Raw genomic sequence first — 18954 nt, 5'->3', positions numbered from 1 at the left:
GATACTGATGATGGATCAGTGACCACTGTGTGCTGCTTCCCAACTTCCCCTTTCCCAATGGGAGGTTTTTTTTCTTTTTCCTGCACTCCTGCTCTTTCTCTGCCAAAGTGAGCATGGTGGCCAGGGGGCCCTGGAACATGAAGAGCTACCTACTGACAAAATTGAGAGGATGGCACATCAGCTGGGGTTTCTGGATTGGAGCTGGATCCCTTTGGGGAGGGGATAAGTGGGTTTTCCATAGGAGTAGGCATTTTGGGAGGGTTATGCACGGGAAGGAGGGAGTGTATGAATGAGAGTGGCCAAAGAGATTGATTGCAGCAAATACCGTTGGTTGCCAGCATTAAGTTTTCCTTCTCGTAATACCTTCCCCCATTTTCATTCAGACAGGCTCACTTGCCCCATGCTGCCAATATGCTTTAGGGGAACCTGACTCCATCCAAGCTTCTAGAGGTGAGGCACTTAGCTTGTCTGATAGGAAGTAGCATAGTAGGCTAGTAGGCATCTGATCAATTCAGACCAGTATGTCCACAGTTCTTGGGGACTTTTGGGAAAGAAGCTTCCTCATTGTTGTGATAGATTCTAAAAGCCACTCTCCTGCTCTCTGAATGCAAGCAGGAGAAAACTCATAGCCCCTGGAGTAGCTGGCAGTTCTCATGCGCCCACAAGGGGGAGCTGGCCTTAGGATGAGGCCTATGCTATCAAAGGCTGAGTAGACAGCCAGAAAGAAACAGCATCGTTGGTGTGACACTGTTGAACTATTGATTCAAACCAACCCTGAAATCTGCCCGATCTCTGGACTTTCACTTACAGGAGTCAGTAAGTCCTTTTTATTGTTTAAACCAGTGTGAACTGGGTTGTCTGCTACTTGGTACTGAATACATCCTAACTGATAAAGAATCTAACCTGGCCCCTCAGACTTCTCAATTCATGAGTTCTGCTATCTATCTATATCTATCTATCATCTATCTATCTATCTATTTATTTATAGACAGGGTCTTGCTTGGTTGCCTGGGCTAGGGTGCAGTGGTATCATCATAGCTCACTGCAACCTTACACTTCTGGGCTCAAGTGATTCTCCTGCCTCAGCCTCCTGAGTAGCTGGGACTACAGGTGTGCACCATTTTGCCCAGCTAATTTTTCTATTTTTAGTAGAGACGGGATCTTGCTCTTGCTTAGGCTGGTCTCGAACTCCTGACCTCAATCAATCCTCCCGCCTTGGCCTTCCAGAGTGCTAGTATTATAGGTGTGAGCCACTGTGCCTAGCCATGATTTTTGCTTTCGACTTTCAATTTCACATTAGAAGACACCTCATTTCTAGTTATGATGCTCAGGGCCTGCTGAATCCTGCTCAGCTTTGAATCACGTTCCTTTATCCACAGACCAGGTCATTTGTAGAGAGAAATCTAACACACCTGAATGATCTGCACAATGCACTCCAGCAAATACATCCAGTGTAGATCAAATAGCACAATATTGGGCTCTTCATTCAGATCTCAAGCATGGTACTCAAGCTCTTAAATATGCATTAGTTGAATGTGATACACATTTTAGAAGCAATAGTCAAGCTTAACAACATTAAAAATTTCTGGATCATATTCAATTCTGATGCAAACCTGAATATGTACTTTGTGGGTTTCTGTGAAGAAAATAATTGATGATCCAAACTGGAATTCATCTATAGAAAATAGGCAGTGCTAGCTTCTAAAAGCAATTATTGGCACCAAGCTCCTGAATTTTTAAATCCCTTGAAAAGTCCAAGAACATACCAGAAAGTCAAGATTTCATTTCAGGGGTAAGAACTGTAAACAAACAAACAAAATAAATTTAAAAGCCTGTAAAAGGCGTTGCTGAGTAGGATGGTGATGGCTCTAGAAAGAATTGTGAGGGTTCATTCTCTCTCAGTCCCTAGTCCAATATTACATCAAAAGCTTTACATACTGGGAGAGTGGAAAATAGACCCAAATTAAATTCAGGGTTACAGAGAAATGCTTATCCTTCAGGAACCTCTTTTCTGGGGGCGAAGATATGAGTAGGAGTTGGCGTGGACAGTGAGCTTGGGTGGGGCAGATGGGGGGTGTGGCCACCGCCCTGGCAAGTGGGATGCACTGAGGCGGGGGGACCAGGAGCAAAGTGGATCACTGGAAACAGAAGGAGTGAACTTCCTGCTTTCCTCTCTACCAGGCCACATGTACCTGGCCTTGCTCAGCCCGAGGGCCTCAATCCAGTGCTCTGTGCTCAGTTCAGACACAAGCAGCCACAACAAGGGCAAAGAGTCAGGGGAGGAAGGAGCCTGAGAGGGAACATCACAGTTGTCTTCAAATCTCTGAAGAGCTCTTAAGCCTTGGGGGGCCTATTGGACTAGAATGTTGATCTACCTCAAGATTTTGTAATTTGTCTCAAAATATGGGGCATGGAGAAGGATTCTGAACTCTAAACTGGCTGTCATTCTAGCTTTGCCAAGTCACAAGCAGATTTGTTGTTTGCAGCAGGGACTTGGTGAAGCCTGTTTCTGAGGCTATGCTGTCATTCCGAAAGTTAACACAGTTTTATCAACAGTGGAGTCCTTGGATACAATCTTGCCTTTTGCAGTTAAGCTGCGGAGGAAAGGGCCAGGCAGAACAGATCTATATGATTCCAGATATATATGAATTCAGATGGAATAGACATGGTCAAGGTCATTGCCAGAGGCGGCTTTTTCAATTCCATTCTGCTCCTTTCTGGGTAGGGGGTGGGTGAAGGAGTCTCCTTGGGATGTAATTATTCTGCCAGAGAAGACACTTCCAAATTAAAAGTCAATAAAGCAAATAAAAGAAGGGACAATATGGCTGTCAAAATAACAAAAACAAACAAAAACAAAACCCCAAAAAGATAATTTCCACAAAGAATGTAGAATCTGCATTCGTAAACTAGTAAAAGAAACCTCTAAATTTTTTTAAACCAATGGTGGGAGCTTATTCAAATACAATCAAGTGTTCGTATAAGTTTCATTTTAAGCCTACCAGAAGAACATATGCTGAACAGCCTTCAAAACATGTTCACTTGATACTGTGCTAGTCATAAAGAAACAGCAGAGTTATAAACACACTGTGTGTATGTGAAGACCACTCGCTGCTCTGAGAACTGACTGAAATCGATTGGTTCATGTTAAGAATATTAGTGCCATCCCAGAGTGGTAAGAACGAATCTTAACCAGGAAAAAGCAACAAAATTCGTGGCCTGAATTTCTAAGCTAGCTTTTTTTGGCTTTTCTTATCATGTGCTGCTGTCACTGTGGTATGTGAAATGGCAGCCAGAAGTCTTGTTTTGTCCTTGTAAATTGCATTAAACGACTACGACAGCAGCAGCAACAACAGAACAACCAGTGCAAATTACTACTGGCAGTATATAAAACTGTGTATTTGTTGGAAGTTGAAGAAGTCACATGTATTCAGACGTTGCCCAGGCGCTGTGGAAGGGACTATAAGCTTAACTGGACCAGAGAAATGCATCACGGTGGGTGGGTAATGGCTCCACATGCAGACGCAAAGTTCTCCCAAGCCTTGACGACTGAGAGCTTTTATCAGTAATTACTCTAAAACACTCAAAATTGTCTCAGGAACTTAATGCTCTGTAAAGGCTAGCAGATGCAGTTCATTCATTAGTTCACTCTCCCTCCCCCTGCACTCTTCCACTCATTCATTCAAAGGGTCATTCAGCTCACACTCACATTTACAGAGCTAGGTAAGGCATCTTGCTGTGCCTGAGAAATTTACTACCAAGTGGGACAGCACACAAGACACGAAGAACTCTGATGAAGAAGTGCACATCACCAAGCCCCGAGAGGCAGAAACCAGAGGTCTTGCAAGCCGGGGCATGAGTGGGGACACAATGACCAGGTGCGCCAACTTTTCCAAAGTCATTTGGACATTGGTCAGAGGCTTCCTATTTATGTGTGCTAGTGTCAAGGCCTTAGGAGCTGGTTCTCCCTGTAGTTGAGATCTTCTTAACCTTTTCCAGAACTCTATCCCAAGGCCTAGCACTTGTTCCGGAGGGACACTTTGCACAGAAAGCCTGTCGGAGATGGTGAGTCACTCACATTATTGTGTTGGCTCCTGTATTACTCAGCAAACTGTGAGTCATCCTGGTGTTTCCAGATTTGCAGATGCACCAGAGAGCCAATGAAGCAAGAGGGGTTTCTTATCCCATTCAGAAGCAAGGATAATGTCCGTTTCTATTTACAGTCACTTCTTTGTTCCCCCCACCCACATTTTGTCATTTCTCCAAAATGCCCAGAGAGGGACAGCCATTTTGCTCAATTTACCAGGAATGCTATTTCTAAGCACTGGCTATGCCTGTGTGTTTAACACACATGCACTTCACTAAGACATGCTGAAAGCCCAGATGGCCCACACAACATGCTGAGTGGCCATGCAGTCAATAACACTCCTTCCTGAAACAGAAAACAGGCAGCTCGGCTTACTGCTGCTTTTCTTTTGCACACTAATATTATTGGAAAAGAAAAGACTGCTTTTGATTAAGAGAGGATTAGCAAGTGTTTTAACACTGTAGTCTTTATTGTGGTAAAATATATATAGCATGAAATTTACCGCTTTAACTGTTTTTAAGTGTACAATTCAATGATATTAAGTACACTTACAATGCTGTGCATCCATTACTAGCATTTATCTCCAGAAGTTTTCATCTTCTCAAACTGAAACTCTGCCCCCATTAAACACAAACTCCCCATTTCCCCTTCCCCTACGCTGCCGGCACCCACCCTTCCACTGTCTGTCTCTGTGGATTGGACTACTCTAGGGACTTCATATGGGTGGAATAATACAGTGTCTGTCCTGCGTCATGTAATAAGTGGTTAGCTTATTTCACCGAGCATAATGTCCTAAAGGTTCGTCCACGTTGTAATATGTGTCAGAATTTCCTTCTTTTTCAAGGCTGAATAATATTCTATTGAGTGGACATACTGCACTTCGTTTATCCATTCACCAGCTGACGGACTCTTGGGTCACTGTCCCGTTTTGACTATTGTGAATAATGCTGCTGTGAACCTTGATGTACAGATATCTGTTCAAGACTCTGCTTTCAATTCTTTTGGATATATACCCAGAAGTAGAACTGCTGGATATAATAATTCTATGTTTAATATTTTGAGGAACTGCCAGACTGTTTTTCACAGTAGCAGCAATTCCCACCAGCAATGAGCAAGGTTCCAATTTCTCCACATCCTCTCCATTACTGGTTATTCCCCGCCCCCCCACTCCCGCTCTGTGTGTGTGTTTATAATAACCATCCTAATGGGTGTCAACATGTTGGTGTTTGAAGATGTGGAACTAGGAAGCTAGAGTGAGTGCTTTGCCTGTTTAGGTTTTCCAGAGCTCGTCTTTGAAGTGTTGCCTGATAAAGGGGAGGGTCATGGAATTATTCCCACTTACTCCTGCTCAGGGATGGGCGGAACCTCCCACACCATGCAAAGCTCTGTCACATGGAAAGGAACAATCATCAATCACAATTGCAGATGAGCAGTTTGCCTTCACGGACTGGCCTGCTGAGCCAGCTGGCTTTGGCAAATTCTCTTCATCCACACACGGGCCATCTAGACGTGGCCTGCAAAAGAGTCTGGGTCCCCACAGCTGTGCTTCCTTTCTCTGCTCAAAAATGGAGATGGCAGGATATGGTGGAACGCTGCAGGGGGAAATGCCAGCCGGAACCTGCACCTTTAGCTGCAAACCCAAAGCTCTCCAAAGCATAGCAAGATTGGGGACCATTTCTGATGAAGCAAAGCTATGCATCTGTCAGGTCCTGAAGGCCACATTTAGCCCGGGACTCTATGTACGATGTCCTCAAGTGCCCACTTCTTTTTCCTGTGCACCCAGCCCCAATAACCCCAGTCTAGGTCTGTGGGCTCTGTGCCTTTCACTGGTGTGAGTGCAACTGGACCTTTTCTAATCTGTTAGAACATGAAACTTGGTTAACATGGGGTAAAGGAGCAAAGTGTTGAAGAAATGAATGAACGCTGAGCCTTCAGTCCACTTTCGATCTTAGGTGCTGTTACTCAAATGGGAGTCAGGAGTCAGTAAAGTCTCTGGACAGGATAGTCACAGAGGTGAGCCTGTGGATGGGGTGGGGGCAGCTCTTTGCACCTTTCTGTTGCTTTTAGCTGTCAACAACCTCATTGGTTTAGATGGGGGGAACTAACATGATGAGCCCTCATCAAGCCAAACACCACAACACAATAAAACAAATTGTCATTGTGGGCAAAATAACGAAATCAAATAAAATCCCAGCCTGTTTGAACTCCTTGGGCAACACCAGCAGCCCTTTCTTTGGGGGGCTGGAGTAGGGTGCTTTAACTGCTGCCCCCTTCAAGCTCAGAGCACACATAGCTGCTTTACACAGCAGACCCAGGTCATGGGAGCTGTCAACCCCCAAGGGACAGAACAGGCTAATAGTACAAATAGACTCAGGAAAGGATTCCATAAATCCATGATGTGGGACCATGAATGGATCTGGGAGAGAGAACCTGGGGAGGGTGCAGGATGGGGAGGGGAGGGACACAGTTGAGCCCTCTGAACACTCATCCTCTGCTCGCCTTGATGGGTCACCCCCTTGTCACTCTGCACCATCCACTCATGCACGCAGTGACAATACTGGCTGGAGGTGTTTGGGCCACAGCTGAATGGGAGAAGTAAGTGCACTGTGACTTTCTACCTGTTCTAGACCTTGTTTATAGTGTGCTAACTTTCCACTTGGGGACGTAACCGTAGTAGAGCACTTCTCTTTCATATTTGCTGTACGGACAAAACTGGACTGCTGCTCCACATGGCATTCTGCATTTTGGGTTGGTCCGTATTTACAAGGAGATACAGTTTAAAGCAGCACAATACAATGATTTATTTGTGTCCTCTTATGCTCTTTGAAAACTGCAATGAGATTCCTTTCTTTGCGTTACAGTGACATATAAGTAAGTTGTTTTAATTTACTTCGTATAAAGTAGTTTATACACTTCATTTTTAAGAGGTCTCATTTTGGGCACCCCAACTTTTGCAAATTTTCTTGTTTCTCTTCAGGTAGACTAAGATAAAACAAACAAAACGAAACAAAACAATCTGACGGGAGGTTTCTGAAAGTGGTTGTCTCTTCAGCTGTCGTAGCCAGTTACTAAGCAATGGCAAGATTCTATTGTTCTCTGTGATCACTGGGGCATCTGCAGCGGGGCCTTTTTCATCCCCACGGGGTTTGGTGTTGACTACACTAAGTGATGGCTCGTTAGTTACTCCAGGGGCACAACATAAAGTCACTTTCGTGGGAACACGTCATCCCACTTATTCTTCAACTTTTGACAGAAAAAAAGGTTGACATTTAAAAGGTCAGCATTTGACAAGTTGCTCATTTTAAACTTCTGCTTTTTGAAAAAGGAACATAGCTTTGAGGTGGAGGATCACTAACAGCTCTCAGAAACTGGAAAAGAAACTGAAAAAAAAAATTTTGATTCTTGGTGACATTACTACCAAGTTCTGAGCCTGCATTTCCCAAATTCAACATCCTATGTTGTTTCATTTCCTGGCAATGTAGAGTGGTTAAAACAAAACATTTCCAATGCCGATATGTCATTCCGCAAATTTTCAAAATGCATGTTACACTGTGCCTAATCATAGTTCCTCCCAAGGCAGCTAAGAAAAAGTGTCCCCAAACCAAATAGCTCTTTGTGGTTCAATTTAGGAAGAATGGAAAAACTAAACTTGTATGTACAATCATGTTTAAATACAAAATAAGAATGCTCATGCAGGAAATCATTTCCATGTCTGCTAGAGAAGATTCGTGCAGGGCAAGCCCTGGGCTCTGACCCATGGGCTCTTTGAAACCTGACTCTCTGGTCCCCAATCCTTTATCGGGCAAGTTGAGGCCCCTCCTTAGTTGTCACTTGACTGGTGGACAGCCCAGAGCTTTCCCCAGAGGCCTCTGCTCTTGCATTTCAGCAGGACTAACCTTTGAAATGAAATCTGTGATGTTTTCCACCAGAATTAGTAAAAGATGAAATGTAAAGAAACTTCTCTGAGAACAGCACTGCTCTCCTTTAGCCCTTAGCCTCAAAATGAGAGAAGAATGCAGGGAAGTGGGTGAAAGGGTGTGCAAGTCCAAGGTGACAGGCCCTTCCTTCACAATATGTGATGCGTCTGATTTGGCTGGGGGTGGCGGTGGGTCATGTGTTTCAGCAAGATAATGATCACTTTTAAAAAATGTTAATGAGGATTCAGAGAACAGGAAAACGCTCACTTGCCATCTCTCCTGACTCTTTCTCTAGTTGCAAATGGAGCAGATGTAACTTTGATCAGAGTAGGGAATTCTCTTGGCCTCACTAACCTGGTTTGATCATTTTTGTTTTCAGTGGCAAGTCATGGTTTGAAGGTAAAGAATTTAATTTGCAGTGCTAATTGTGACAGCAGTAATTAAAGGTTATGCTCTACTAAGCGGGCTAGTCTGGCTTCGGCAGTTCAAACCAAAAAGAATCTTGGGGCCAGGCACGGTGGCTCGCGCCTGTAATCCTAGCACTCTGGGAGGCCGAGGCGGGAGGATCCCTTGAGGTCAAGAGTTTGAGACAAGCCTGACCCAGTCTCTAAAACAAATGGAAAAAATTAGCTGGGCAACTAAAAATAGAAATAAAAAACTAGCTGGGCGTGGTGGTGCGTACCTGTAGTCCCAGCTACTCGGGAGGCTGAGGCAGAAGGATTGCTTGAGCCCAGGAGTTTGAGGTTGCTGTGGGCTAGGCACTCTAGCCTGGGCAACAGAGTGAGACTCTGCCTCAGAAAAACAAAAAGAATCTTGGGTTTCCAAAAAGATTCTTTTTGGAGGCTTTAGGGGTGGGGGTGAGTGGTGGAGAAGAGGGAAAGAAAGGGGAGGAAGGACGCACGCTTCAGGATGGGTGCTCTGTGCACTGTGCATCCACCTGTGGCCCAGTTTGGTTCCAAAAACCAAGGCAGACAAGCCCCCAGGGCTGTGACCAAGCAGGACCAGCGTTGCTGGTGGCACTGGTGCTGGGCATGCCTCCAAGTGTGGCCCTTTCTTTGCCACTCATGCACACACACTCCATCCTACTCACTGTCATGCCTACCAGCAGCAAGCCCTCTGCCTGGGTCTGGAAACGGCAGGCAGCCCGCAGCCCACTGCAAGCAGCCAGGGGCAGATCCAAGCCACTGCAGGCAGAACTGGGTTGCTCCTTGTGCCCTCCTCTCTGCCTACCTGAAGTCGTCCTGGGGTCACATTTCTTACTCAGCACCTCGGTTGTCTGTGCCTAGAGGGAGGAGGAGCCAACGTTCTCCCCTCTCCTCTGGTCAGGGGCACTCAGGAAGCCACAGCCTGGCTCAGCTGCTTTGCTCCCTTCTAGGGACACCAAGCTGCGTCTGCTGCCTTGGTTGCTCCTCAGCCACTGGCAAATGTCCTCCGTGACACCCTCTCTCAGAGAGCACTCCACTTGGGAGCTTTCTCCGGCATGCAGCCCCAGAGTGGCAGCTGACAGGGATGGAGCACAGTTGTGTGCCCGGCCCTATGCCAAGTACTTTTACCTCGTCTCATTTAACCCTCACAGCAGCTCCATGAGATAGGTATACCAGTATCTCCATTTCACAGGTGGGGAGACTGAGGCCTGGAGAGGGTAAATAGCTTACCCAGTAAAAAAGCAGCAGAGCTACGATTCGGACCTAAGTTATCCAAAGCCAGGGCTCTTTTGAACTTGGCCGTGAGCCCAGCCATAGGGCTGGTCCCCTGCCCTGTGCCGTCTTTCTTCAGGCCCTGGGTGCCAGAAGGGCTGCACTTGGGAGAGCTCTGTCTTCCAGGGACAAGAGAAGCCCATGGGTGGGGATGGTGAGGGGGCTTCTTCAAGGCCCCGCCTCACATGGAGCTTCCCAGATCCGCATGACAGGCCCAGCTCCTGGTTCGCTGTCTCCGTAACTGCTGGGTGTTCACTGCCACCTAAGCTAAGGAGACTCAAGGCTTATGTCAAGGTAGGAAGTGTATCAGGCCCAGAAGGAGCTTAATCCAGCCTTGTCCAAGGCAGGCTGGACTCCCCTTTCTCTACCCTCTCCGACTTTGTCAAAACAACATCATGTGCCTCCTTGGTCTATTTCTCCGCAGCTGCCCCCTCCCCCTGTGCCGCACAGGCTGCCTCAAGGATCAGATTCCAGGCTGTTTTGTTCTTATTCCAACTGGCCACTGTCCACATCCCTCCTCTCCATGAAGCTGCACTCCCAGCTCTGCACATCTGAGCGGGGCTCAAATGCACGTGCACCAAGGGCACTGTGGCTGAGGCCGCCTCTTGCGGTCCCCACCCTTCCACGGCGCAACTCCCGTGTCCTTGACAGACTCGTTTTCATCGTTGAGTAAATGTAAGTTCTGTTCTTCAGTGGCTGATAATAAAATTGAAATAATTCCTAACCCCGATTTTTGCAACACACTAAGGTATCTCCAAGTAGCCTTCAGGGAGAAGGGACATCAAATTATGGAAAAAAAAATTCACTTTGCCTCACTTTGGTTAAAAACTGAAATATATCACCTAGCCTGGGAGTAAGGTGGGGAACATGGTGAGGTGTTTTGGGGTCATTAAATTCTAACACACCAGGGCTGGGTGTCACGACTCCTAAAAGAGTTAAAAATCCTTCCCTTAGTAATTTCAGGTCCACATCCCGTATCTGTAATTTCAAGTCTAAGAAGCTCTGAAAGCCAATTTTTGTTAATTTGGTGCCAAATTTTATTTGGGGCAAAATTTGACCTGGACTTGGTTAAATATTCATATTTCTATTCAAAAATAACAAAATGCTGCCCCAGATTCCACTGAAGGCCTGTGTGATATTTGGTATTTGTACCATATCACCTTCCTAAAGTCCCAAATGTTCTAAATCTGGAACCTCATCTGGCCCCAGGGGTTTCAGATCCAAACCCACAAACCTGCACTAGCCCTGGCTGAGCATGTAGTGTATGTCGGGCGCTGCTCTAAGAAATTTCAGGTTAGCATCTCCTTTGTCTTCCTAACGTCCTATGCGATGGGGACTGTTTCTTTCCCCAGTCTCACTGAGGCTCAGAGGGGTTAAGTGACATTGCTCACAGCACCCAGCTCAGTCAGCATCTGTGACTGGACTCCAGCCTCAGTTGCATCCAGGGCCGCACTGAACTGCTGCCCTGAAGCCAGATGGCATTTGCCTTTTACCTTAAGTGGATGTGAATGGTCCCTTGAAAATGGATCATTCACCCAACTAGTAAAATAAAATCCCCCAAATTGAGGGATATTCGTCTGCAAGTAAGAATATGAGCTCCTATAGACAACTGGATTGGGTATTTCTGCTTGCTCAGGAGTTTGTGTCTCAGCTCACATTTAGAAACCACTCCTTTCCAAAACCGAGATCCAAATTCAAATGAATGTCTAGTTTTTCCACGGTAACCACTATCGCCCACAGGAAGTGCAACAAGCTAGTAAATGCCATGCCAGAGGTCATCAGTGTTTCTGCTGCTCAGCTGGGTCATCAGTAACACTTGAGAAGTTTGTTTGGCCTGCCGTGCTTGAGAAGCATGCACTTCCCCACCATCAGGGCTGCCATCTGTCCTTCCACGAGAGTACCAGTTCTTGCCTCAGACACTCACTTCTTTCTTTCTTTGTTTCTCTCCCCTAGAAGAGTGACCAGGGCTCAGTCCTTAGACCTTAGAGTTAATGGGAAGAGGCCAAAACAAGGAACGGGGGTGCTGTTGAGATGCCCAGCTTGCAGGGCTGTGCGGTGTGTTTTGGCTAGAAGAATGCCAGGTAGAACACAGAGTGTTGGGGGAGGAGTGAAGGGACAGTGCGAAAGTTCCAGAAGGAGCGAAACAGAGAGCCACAGCCTGCATGGCAAAGATAGCCCTCTGTCCTCTCCCACCAGGCTGGGAGCTGTCCAGGAGGGGCAGGGCCTAGAGCAGGAATAGCCCATGAGGCTTGTAGGTCACACAACACCTGTCAGCCTTGTGGCAGGCATGGGGTCTAGAGAGAGCGCTGCTCATATCTGTCCTGACACAGTTGCCAGTTTACAGGACCAAGAGCCAGATGTGGGGACTCAGAGTTACAGTGACAGCAAACTCTCTGTTGGCGCCTACTTTGTGTCAGGCCCTGTTCAAAATGCTTTAGATGTACGAACACGCTTAACCCTCAGGGAACCTATCATTACCCCATTTTGTAGAGGACACAGCAGTTAAGAGGTTAAGGTAGAAATGGAAGGCTCCAGAAGCAGTGCTCCACATGTGGCAGTATTTGTGTGGGCTCTATAGCTGATGTCCTGCCCTGGCCCTGGCTTGCTGTGTGACTTTGGGCAACTCTGATGACTTCTCTGTGCCTTTCTTCTCAACTTTAAAAGCAATAATAACAGGTCCTACCTCCAAGGATTAAGATGAGAAAAGGCAGGTGGAGCACTGAGTCCCATGCCTGGCCATGCGCACAGGCCAGCACTGCCTGGGAAGGCAGATCTTGGTGGCAATAGCATCCCATTTGGGGAGCCCAGCCTCTCGCCTCTCATGGCCGAGGACACTTGAGCCCTCTGCTGTGCTCCTATCCTCAGGGAGCTTGGTCTTTCTCCCGAACACCTTCTGCAAGCCCACCTAGGGAATTGTCTGGGTGCAACTTGCATGACCTGCATCATGAAGAATTCTCCCTCTGAGCCAGCTCATCAGCTCTGGGGCAACACAGTGAGGCTACAAAGGTACCCGATTGAAGACAAAACAAAACAAAAAGCTCACAATGTTAGATGGTGCCACGTCTCCAGGGTGAGGATCTTGCCTGCTAGTGTAAGAGTTCCAGTGCTGATGCTGGCGCTCCACCGAGCTAGCTGCAGAAGTCCATGCAAACAGATGGCAACAGCCCTATAATAAAATCAAACCAAAGTGCTCCTGAACTGCCGACAAGGGCCCTGAGCCCCCGGGTGGCCCGCCCTGTCCTCCTGCTTTGTCTGTCTCCACAACACTCACCCTGGCCACCCCCATGGGAGCCCCATCAAATGACCAATTGCCCAGTGTCAAGCGCTCTGCTTGCTTATGCTCTAGGAGACCTGGCGGAAAAAGACATGGTCTTCATCTAGATCCCTGGGGCTGCCATGGTGCCCTCACACAGGGCTGTCGCATAAGAGGTCATTCGTTGATGGGGTGAGAGAGGAAAGGTGGGAAGGGAAGGCCAGGCACAGGGATCAGCAGGATGCAAGGCCAGGACTGCACAGAGCGGCCCAAGAGTGGCAAGCCCTTCAGGGTTACAGAACGGAAGTGCAAGGCAGGGCCCAATGGCCACGGAACCTAAGGAGGCTGGTGGGGCCTGCTTGTGGGCCCCTGGAGACTTCTGAGCCAGTGTGAAACATGATCAGGCCACTGTTTGGGCAAGGTGACTCGTAGAACAATGGATGGTTTGTTGGGGGAAATCAGTTAAGGATCAACTGGATGAGTTCAGACAATGAAGAGAGCCTGAACTGGGCAGTGATGAGGGCAATGGAGAGGAGGGATGGTGGCCAACTGTTCTGTGTAGGTACACATGGGACATGGCCCCACTGAGCCCTGCCTCCTGCTGTTCACACCTTCACATAATCCCTCTGGCTTACATCTAATGAACAGAGCACAGCAAAAGTGGTGGGATGTTACTTCCCAGACTAGGTTATAAAGACTTAGACTTCTGACTTGCTGGCTGTACCCTCCCCCTGCACCCCCTCGCTGCATGCTCCCCCTGGCTTGCTCAGGTGAAGAGGCCATGTGGCAAGGAACCGAGGGAGGCCGCTGGCCAATAGCTCATGAGGAATTGAGGCCGCAGTCCAACAACCCGCAAGGAACTGCTTCCTGCCATTGACCACGTGAGTGAGCTTGGAAGCAGATCCTTCCCCGTTGAGCCTTGGGATGACTGTGGCCTTACAAGAGACTAAAGCTGTGCCAGGATTCCTAAGCCCCAGAAACTGAGGTAACATACGTGTGTGGTTTTCAGCTGAGGCTTTAGGGGAATTTGTTACACAGCAACAGACAACCAATGCAGGTGGGGGTGGAGCAATGAAGAGTGGGAACTGTGTAGACACCACCTGGGTAGAATCAGCTGCGTTTAGTGACTGAAAAGCCTGGAGGTGATGAGGGAGGGGGAGAAGTCAAAAGTAATTTGTAAAAGAGCATAGGCTCTGGAGCGAGACTGCTGGACTTCCAGTTCCTGCCCTGTCCCTTGCTAACTGTGTGACTCTCGGAAAGCCAGTTCTATCCTCTGAGCCTCAGTTTCTTCATTTGTAAAATGCAGATGGTAAGAGTAACTACCTTACGAGTACCTGTCTTACTCCTTCCAAGACCTGCCCTAGTGCCCGGCACAGTGATGAATGGCACACTGAAGTTGCAAGCAATAGTTTGTTGTGGCATTTCTAGAAGGATTAGTGTTCATCTTTGTGCTAGCAGGGACAAGATTTAAATGCTTTAGTGTGATTTCCTTGCATCCTAAGAAGCCTTCACTAGTCCTGGTACATGGCCCAGTGCAGGGGAAGGCAGTTCTGCACAATTCTGACTTATCTCCCCTGCCTCCTTCCCCTGGGAGCGCCTTGTGGGTGCAGGTCTCCTCCCAGGGAAGTTAGATGACCTGAACCGACACTGAAACCATAACCTTGGCCTCATTGACACTGTGCTTTTACACAGATTATCTGACTTCATTACACCTTTCCAGAGTCAACTCCAGTCTCAGAGAGAACTACAGCCTGGATTTGCCCTCCAAAGCCAAGTATCAATAGCATAAAACGCAGTTGTTCTCTCCAAAACAAAGGAACACAAGCAGATATGCGATTGTCTTACCTGTCTGGGCAGCGCAGGCATGGAATCCGAGGCCAGTGGTCGCTGAAAGTGTTGGGTCTGCATCATCTGCTGCAGGAGGAATGAATGGTCAGGCTGCTGCGGCGGCTGCAGGGTGGCAGTGGCGGTGGAGGAGGCAGTGGTAGAGGAGGCCTGCGTGGGCGTCGGCTGCTGCAGGTAGTGGAGCAGGGAAGGCTGCCTAGAGGTGGCAGGCATGGGAGGCATCTTCTGGGAGCCTGGCTCAGAAACAAAATGGGACAAGGGCTTGGTGTTGCCAAAAGTAAATGGCTCTGGTGCTCCTGGGCTGCAGCCCGCCATCCCCTGCTGCATTATCATGCTCAGGGTTTTGGACGAGTTGGAGGTCACGGGCTTGAAGATCGCGTTTGCTTGCTGCTGCTGATGCTGCTGTTGCTGCTGCTGCTGCTGCTGGCTGAGCAGGCCACCGGTGGGAGTGAGGCTCCGGATGAGCGAGCACTGCGGGGTGAAGGACTGCTGCGGCAGGCCTGGGCTCGAGAGCTTCTCTGGGCGATAGGGTGGCGATGGCCCAGGGTTATTGGTGGGCAGAGCAGACATCAGGTGTCCTTGAGGGTTTTTGACGGTAGAGGACACGAGGTTGGCAAGAATGGAGCTCTGCGGGCTGAACTGCGGCTGCTGTGTGAGAGCGGGGCTGGGGAGCTTCTCAGGGGCATAGGGCATGGTGGGCCCCAGGGCAGCATTGCTGCTGGACACCATGCTCGAGAGTAAGGCATTGGGAGAGCCTTGGACAGCACTGCCCGGCAAGTTGCTGGATGACATGCAGGACACCATGAGGCTTTGAGGGCTGAATGGTGGTGGCGGTGGCGGTGGAGGTGGCGGCGGCGGTGGGTGTGGTGATGGCACTGGGCGGTAAGGTGGAGAGAGGCCTGGAGGAGGCAGACCAGACCAACGGGGGCTTGGCCCTTGGGGCTTTGTAGCAGATCCCTGCTTGCTGGCTGCCAATGCCTTCAGCTGGTGGGCATGATGCCATTGAGGCACCGGAAGTGGGGGCAAAGTGGCAGGGAGCATGGCCTGGACCTGGTTCTTGGCCTGTACTGTTGAAGAACTGGGCGAGACCATCTGCTTACTAGTAGAAGGGATCGAATAGCTGACCCCTGTAGAGGAGGGTGGCATTTGAAGTGACACGCCAGTGACTTGGCTGCAACTGGAGGCAAACTCCTTGCCCGAACCAAGGCTCTCCAAGTGCGGCATCTGAACCGAAGGCTTGGGAGTCGTGCCTAGAGTTGCCTGGGGATGATCTAAGACCAGTGGCTCTTCTGGCTTGCTTCCCAGTATCTTCTCAAGATCCAGCTCATTCGGAGAAGGTTCTTGAATTTTCGTTAGCTCCTCCAGCAGATCTTGAAGTTCTTGGTCTACAGCAGGCATGCTGTTGATTTTCTCATAGTAAGGAACGGTGGGCTCTTTCAGCCCCATTTCTGCAGTTGGTGGCACCACAAATGGTGAATCCATAATGCTGCCGTTCATGGAATTATTCTCGAGTAGTAATGACTGGCTAGTGACTCCTACAGCTGTAGGGCTAGGATGCATTGTTAACGGAGGGACCTGCAGCTCTGCACAGGGGGTACTGGGATGGGCACTTGGGCCCATAGCAAGGGTGACATCTTCAAGGCAGGGCCTCTTAATTTTATTAGGGTAACCCCCGTCAGCCATGCCTGGAAACTGGAAATTGTCTCCTTCCTGTCTCCTCTTGATGGTTCCCTGTGGCTGAAAGAGGAGAGACAAAGACAGAGGGGGGGAGGAAGGAATTTTTATAAAGGCTTGGCACATTAAAACTAATGAACACAAACCTGCAAGATAAAACAGACCTCTCAGTTTAAAGACTTAAGCAGTTGTCAAAACTATAAAATACAGCCTATTTTTGGAACCATAGTGCTTGTTCCTTTGTTGCTATGTTTCATTTAAACTGTCTTGTTGCATTTCAAATAAGTCATTATGCTGTCTGTATACCAAACAGGGTAGAAAGTCATGCAAAGGGTGTTCTTTGCCCACTTCAAGGAGAGTTCAACAAAACTATGCAGAAGTCACTAAATGAACTGTACTGCCAAAGGCAGGCATTTGAGAGCAAACTAGGTCTAGCTAAATATTTTTAATTCCTACCTCTCTAGACACAGGCCAATTTTAACAAAGGAAAATCATAACATAGACATTGAACTTTTACGCTGCTTCCCTGTCCTGGTTAAATGCATCAAGCTGCAGTGATAAAACAGAACACAACAGAGCCCTTACAGCAATGAAGTAGATCTGGGCATGTTCTTTTAGGCAGCTGTTTAAGATATATCATTAAGGGAAGCACAGGTTTCAGAACAGTCATTGTAAGCATTGTAGTCATTGTTCCATTTATTTTCACACACACATACACACACACACACACACACACACATGCATTGCTTATATGCACATGAAGATAACTTGGAAGTACTTATACTTAACCATTTGAAGTCCTCATCTCTTGGGGGTGACACGCAATTCACTTTTTACTCTCCACATGTCTGTATTGCTTACTTTTAACAAGAAGGACTTGTAATTAAAAAAAAGTATAAAGTTATCTAAATAAGAAATTCCTCTCTGCAGATGCATCCTCAGGTTGGGGAGATATCAAACAACAGGAAAAGGCCCCAATCTGGGATCTGCACCTTGGGGGAACTACCTGCCATTTATAAAAGCATAGCTTTTGGGAACAAAGCAAAGTCCCTAGTAAGGTGGCATTTCCTACTCTTTCACAGCTTCATGCAGTCAACTGTGGCTGTCATGTTAATGATCACAGCCTGTATGTCAGCAGGTAAAGGGGAAAAGGGAGTGGAGTGAAATAGTATGTGTGGGAATGATCAAAATAAGGAAAGGGAGAGAGGGACCCAGAAGTCACCTGAATGCCAGCAGGCAAATGGATATCATTCTTCTAAAGCGCTTAGCTTTGGAAGTCTCACTAGGATACACAGTGCTGATCCTCTGCTGTCGCCTCACGTTTGGCTCTTCTGGTTTGATGAGCTTGTAGCTCACTGGGAGCTCAAGGCATGCATGGGGCCACTTGCTAGCATGACAGGGGTCATGACTCTCATGGCCAAGTGAACATAAAAGTAGGTCTGCAGGGCTACACGTCTTAGGCCTTGCTGCCCATCAGAATCACTTAGAAACATCCATGTTCCCAGGCCCTCCCACCACAAACTGATTGCTTTCATCTCACCCAGGGTGAGGCCCAGGCACCGGGAGTGTTTGCCCAGCTCCCTGGCTGATTCTGAATGGACAGCCAGACTGAAAACCATTGGGCCAGAGCTCTGGGCCTGAGGTGGACACAACTAGGTCCTGGCCTTACCATTTAACTTGTCTGAGCCCCAGTTTCTTCATTTGTAAAATGAGTGTAATTATAGTTCTTATCTCATGATGCTGCTCTGACTATTAAGTGAAACGGGCCAGGTTGTGTGTCACCTACTAGATCCTCACTAACTGGTACCTGGAATTACAAAGGGAACATCTAGAAGCCCTGGGAATCCAATCTTCTCTCATTAAAGACAGAGACCTTCTGACCCAGGGAGGAGGCAGGGCTTGCCCAGAGCTATTCAGCCAGAGGGCAACATGGCCCAGGCCAGATGCAGGGCCCTCCACGACCACTCAGCTGCCTCCAAACCCTCTGCCTTCATGCATGCTGATGGCAGACACTGCATCATCCACACAGAAGGGGCTCACCACCTTGAGTGACAGGACTTGCATACTTCTTTGACTTTTCTTTTGAGATGCCCGTGACTTGAACAAGGGCTCTTTGCAGGGCAGCTCTGCCACCAAATTCATCTGAGGCCTAAATACTGTGGGTCAGGCAGGAATGGGTTGGGGAGGATAGAACAAGGCACAAGAAGAGACCTATCCTGTCATCTGGGCCCACTTTTCCACGAGGAGCCTGGCTGCGCACAGCACCCATAGTGTCCCTGAGCTGTGTCTGGCCCACAGCAGGTGTTCAGTAAATAGAAGCTTAATGAATTCATGGACACAGGGAGTGTAGCCATTCATTCAGTCAATGATGGAGCAGCCCAATAAACAAGCCACTGGGTCCCAAACTGAAATTTGGTCTTTTCCACATTCCCCCAAAGAATCCACAGGGATCCAATATATTAAAAATAGAAATGTATGAAGTAG

The 18954-nt window shown here is 48.0% G+C and overlaps 1 protein-coding gene across 4 annotated transcripts in view; it reads right to left on the bottom strand.

Annotated features, from left to right (window-relative positions):
* Positions 1 to 18954, bottom strand: part of MAMLD1 (mastermind like domain containing 1) — a 129433-nt gene that overhangs the window by 23324 nt on the left and 87155 nt on the right. For 3 of the 4 annotated variants that reach the window (XM_045538399.1, XM_045538400.1, XM_045538397.1), the window contains 2 exons: positions 14797 to 16533; positions 12742 to 12864 (listed from right to left, as the gene is read on the bottom strand). In XM_045538399.1, coding sequence (XP_045394355.1) covers positions 12742 to 12864; positions 14797 to 16533 — 1860 coding nt within the window. The remainder of the gene's footprint in view (positions 1 to 12741; positions 12865 to 14796; positions 16534 to 18954) is intronic. The other variant, XM_045538401.1, reaches the window with a different exon arrangement.

Source organism: Lemur catta, chromosome X, assembly GCF_020740605.2.
Source record: "Lemur catta isolate mLemCat1 chromosome X, mLemCat1.pri, whole genome shotgun sequence".
Classification (NCBI taxonomy): domain Eukaryota; kingdom Metazoa; phylum Chordata; class Mammalia; order Primates; family Lemuridae; genus Lemur; species Lemur catta.
Note: the sequence above shows the minus strand (reverse complement) of the source record. Positions and strands in the feature narration are given on the sequence as shown.